This window comes from Corvus brachyrhynchos, unplaced genomic scaffold (genome assembly GCF_000691975.1).
Source record: "Corvus brachyrhynchos isolate BGI_N302 unplaced genomic scaffold, ASM69197v1 scaffold17, whole genome shotgun sequence".
In the NCBI taxonomy this organism is placed as follows: domain Eukaryota; kingdom Metazoa; phylum Chordata; class Aves; order Passeriformes; family Corvidae; genus Corvus; species Corvus brachyrhynchos.
Window position 1 is genome coordinate 9,850,880 of NW_008240046.1, and position 5,075 is coordinate 9,855,954.

Sequence of the window (5,075 nt, forward strand, 5' to 3'; positions counted from 1 at the left end):
GGGCGCGGCCCCTGCGCGGAGCGGAGCGGAGCGGAGCGGGCAGCGGGGGACGGGCGGGAGCTGTCGGAGCATTACATGGACAGGTGCAAGGAGAGGCAGGAGGGAAGAAGGAGAAAGGGCGTTACCTGAGGGTTAGACCTGCCCAGACACACATGAAAGAAAAACCCAAAGATCTGACAGTTTTACTCCCTGTTTCTAAAACGCTAATAAAATGTACATGCATTACGCTTCGCTTTTATCGCTTCAACTACAAGGAGGGGAATTTCTAAAGAAATTGGCATAGTCAGGGAGGTGCTTTCCCCTCTGCAAATTCTCCCTCGCATTTAATTTATCATTAATGTGACACGAAACTGATCTATAGTATTTGGGTATTGACAGGAGGTCTTATAAACATAAATGGGCAGCCCCATCATTTGAGGTAAATATTTTCAAAACTTGCAGAGAAGAAGAAAGATTCAGAGTTGGCTCATCTAATCCATCTTCTTTGGGGTTTTTCATTAGGCTCGTAGCCAAGATCTGTAAGCATCATAAATTAGCAATATCATCTACTGAAAGATCCCTGCTGTATTTCTACAGTGTTTTGAATCAATTTGGGCCTTTGTTGTCCTGTTCCAAATGAGCATATGCACTTTCTTCATTCCCAGAGTAGAATGGTTCACACATGAAAATATATTTTGGTAGAACATATATTCAGTCATTATCACAAATGGTAAAACAACTCTACATTAAATCTAAGAGCTTGACTTTTGCCATCTTTCCTGCATTTTCTGTAAAGTCTAATGAATTTTAGGGCTTAAATGGCATGACCTATCTTAGCATCTAAGATATGCAATTCTTTGCCAATGTTAAAACATGGTATTAGAGTATAATATGTAAAGATCTTTCATAGTTAATTCTTTCAAAAGTTCAAGTGAATCAGTTGGTGGTTTAAGATTTCATTTAAACAAAAAAGGTGCAGAGAATCATGAGAGATTAGTTCTCCCGTCTTGCTTCATGGTCTTTTCAGTCACAGTCTAAATCTGAGAGATCAAATGGATTTGACTGCTTACCTTTATTTGCTATGGAGAGTATAGGGCTAATTAATTGGCAGGTGCTTTAAAGCAGGTAATGTGACACCTTTTCATCATTGCAGTCCTAAGTACTGCCCCTGTGTGCACCTGAATTATAAAAAAGGCTGCTTTAAAGCAAGTGATTTACTGTGGAGGGATTTAAAACTGAAAAAATTAATGCTAAATACAATGATCAGATAAATCACCTCAGAGGCGAGCACAAGCAGACCTGTTCTGAAGGCAGTTACAGATAGATGTTATATTATTTTACCTTTCAGATAACAGGAGTCTGTCATGTGGTGGGACCCAAAAATCCACCATAATCGAGATTTCAAAGCACATCTGTGTAAACATTATCACATCAGTGTAAAACATCAACCAATGAGCTTTCTCTTTGAAGCAAATCTACTTAATTGTAGTGCTAAATCAAAGAAATAGATCAAAGTTAAATAATCTATATGGCACCTATTTCTCAAATAGCCTGTTCACTGATTACTCAAATACACCAAAAACGTTTGAAACAAACATCAAGTATTTTTATTGACATGACTGGCAGGTCAAGATCAAACTGTTCATCACAGCTGTTAAGTTGCAGGACATGCACCAGGATGGTACAGTTAAATGGAGGAGGTATATTTTTCTAAGCCTAAAGGTGCTCCCATACAGATACTGTTCCTGGGTTCAAGCAGTACCCTCGAGTCCTACCAATGGTAGAGATATCTTCGGTTCAGATAACATCACTGTCTCCCGTGGAGAAGGGTTGGGGTTATTCTGAAGAAAAAAATAATCTTCAGCCATCACACACTGAAAGACCCTTATGGCTAAATCTTTCCTGTTATATAATGGAAACATTTAAAGTAGAGTGGACTATATAACACCGATCTTTTCCGAGTGGAGTCTTTAATGTCTGGGAACTAAACCGGTTATGCTGTTTTATAAAGTACCAGAAAAGAAACAAAAAGATAAGATTTTTTGTGTGTGTTTGCACTAGTCATGTGACAGGAAAAGATAACACTAAAGATTTTTTTGCACCTTCTGAAACTATACCATGGGAAGTTAAATAATTTTGAAGAGTGTTTTTACAAGAGTACATAATTCAACTTAAAGTATACAGTACAATCTAATCAATTCTACATATACTTCCTAGAGACGGCACTTTCAGTGTCATTGAACAAATATATATGTGGTCAAGTTTTTATTTCCATAGCAAGTAGTTAGGACTTCTGTACACAATATAGTTACTGTATATTTCCTAAGAATAGCATGTTGTCATAAGCAAAACCTAGTGGCTACCAAGGGAGTGGAGAATGTAATGGACTGCAATCTTTCATAGGTAGTCTATATATATATGGAGAGACAGATCAATCTATATATCCATAAAACTCCTGTTAGCTATAAAACTTTAGGCCCTGCAATTTATTGCACCTTTGTTAACTTTAGAACTCCCTTACAACAGTAATGTGCCAGCCATAAATTTTTAATTATATAATAAAATATTGGAAAGGAATGGTTCATGAATACATGAGGAAGCAAACACTTTGTGGAACAAAAACCACTGACTAGCACCTGAAGGGTTATGTCCACCTGGAGATACCTGTGTATCATGGCCAGTTCCAGATTCTTCCTAGATTTGGACACAAAAATATGGTTTGTTGCTTTCAGGAAGGCAAGAGGAACATGCACAAGTTACAATGAATGCCTTTCTGAGCGCTGCAAGTCTGAGTGAAAAATGGTGTATTCTTGTGCAGAATTTACTAGAAAGAAAAGAACTTTTCCAAGGCTCCATATACAAATTAGGCTATAATCTGATGATGTAAAGCCTTTACAATGCAATACATGCAGATTTTAAAAACATTGGCAGCTTTCTCTTCTGAACAGATACAGTAGCAGGCATGTATGCATGTATACATACATGTGTATTTATATTTAACTATTTAAGAATACTCAGATGAGGGAAGAGCAATGATGATTTTTTTTTTTCTGTGGGAAGGAGGTTCTACATTTCTCACACCTTCATGCTTTGTTTTATTTCTTTAATTGAAGACAGAAATTCTCAGGGCTTTTTAAGATTCATGATTTTACTGTCCATGTTTTTGTGGACACACATGAATAAACCCCTATATTTGGAGAATGGGACAGAGAAGCTATTGCAGTGAGCACACATTTACATGGCCACATCCAGTGAGAATCCACATATCAATATTCAAATGCGTCATTTGGCAGCTTTTTTATCAGTCCTGTAAGTGAATCATTGCATTAAAACAACCTTTATTTATTTAAATTACATGCTTTCTGAATCTGTGCATACAAGATGTTCAGACAGCTAATGGTTTTTGACTTGCTGCACAAATAAATTTTGCTCTTGTTCCTAAGCAAACACCTCACCAGGGGAGTTCTGCCTAAAATTAGCTGGGTGTAAGTAGTTACAGAGGTGAATTGGATTTTTGAAGTGAAAGAAATTTTAGCCTAAAAGTGTTATTGAAAAGTCAGTAAATCGTGGCTAACTAATTTCAGGAAAACAGTGTGAACAGGGAGATAACTCATGGCTCATGACTACAGTTCAGGTGACTGATGAGCTCTTAACATGTTTATTTTGGGACACCACCCTGACCAAAAGTAGTTTCTCTTCCAGTCAAACCGAAAAGGTAGACTATTTGAAAAAGGTAATTGTATTGGTGAATGATGTCTCCTAATGAAGCAGCTAGAACTGATAAGATCCAAGAGCCACATTCTGCAAAATTTTCCAGACTGGATGCTTAGTCATGTACTTGGAAGTACTCGTGTTTCAGTCATGCCAAGCGTCAGAAACGATTATTGCCTTGACTCCTAAATACTGGTCTCCATATTGGCCTTTAGTCACTCAGTACAGAGATGTAACTCAGATTTGCAGACAAGGATTTTGCCTGGGAGCCATACATGTAATGTATTTATAAAATAAAGCAGTAGATATAAAAAAATAACAAAAATAGTTTTTGACAGATGGGAGTAATGAAGTCAAGGGAATTACTTGAGAAATGAATTGGCTTACAGTATTCTCAAATATTGAAAGAAATGCAGGAAATCTATCATTCAGCCCAGATACCTGCCTTTCTGCAATAGCTCTGAGGTAACTCAACCTTGGCCACGTTTGCAGTTGCATGATCTGACAGACTGTCAGTTGACAAACATAGCCACACTTCTTTCTTGACACATATCATAACCACTGAAATGTTTCTTAGGAACTGAAAATGCATGAGAATGTCTTAAAAGGCTTTAAAACAATTTATCATTTGTGTATTTGCTGAAATCTTGTTCATTGTAATATAAAAAGCCATTAGAGATTTGGGGGGGTGGGGGGACGGCAATGATAACTGGCTGAAACTTGGGGAAAAGGTACTCATGTAAAGAAGAAAAAGACTGAGACTGTACCACTGCACAAAATGCCCTAAGGTGTGCCGTGTCTGGAAATGTTTGTATGCAGTTTATGTAAAGTTTCAAGGTAATGTAGACGGTGATGCAGGTTATACCACGCAAGAATGCCCTAACATGAAATGCCTGACACGATGTATTGCCCATCAGCACCAAGCAGGGACAAAAGACCATGCTCATCTTTCACAACTGGTCTTTTAACTAGTACTTGGTTATGCTAAGGAGGCTACCTGTCGCCAAGAGTATTTATCGGAGGAGAGGCTGCTGACACGGCAAGGACATCACGGCATCGTGCGGCACACACCCCCGGGAACAAGGTCATGCACTGACGGGGTAAGGCTCTGGAGCACGATGCTGAACACGCGCGGCACCCTCCGTGCGCGCAGAACTGCAGCGAGGCCCACGCACGGCTCTGCCCCGCTCACGGCAGTTCCCACGCATCACCCTGCCGGCACTCTGGCTTGAACTGCGCGGACCCAGGTCCGTGCCGGTTCCTCGTGTTTGGTCTGGCCACCTCGCATCGCCCTGCCGGCACTCTGGCTTGAACTGCGCGGACCCAGGTCCGTGCCGGTTCCTCGTGTTTGGTCTGGCCACCTCGCATCGCCGCTGCCGCGGCCG

At 39.8% G+C, this 5,075-nt stretch overlaps 1 protein-coding gene across 1 annotated transcript in view; it reads right to left on the reverse strand.

Annotated features, from left to right (window-relative positions):
* The window catches only part of FGF20 (fibroblast growth factor 20), a 9,903-nt gene extending 4,845 nt beyond the window's left edge, over positions 1 to 5,058 (reverse strand). The window contains exon 1 of the mRNA XM_008641541.2: positions 4,883 to 5,058. Within this exon, the coding sequence (XP_008639763.1) occupies positions 4,883 to 5,058 (176 nt within the window). The remainder of the gene's footprint in view (positions 1 to 4,882) is intronic.
* Positions 5,059 to 5,075: the final 17 nt, after the last annotated feature.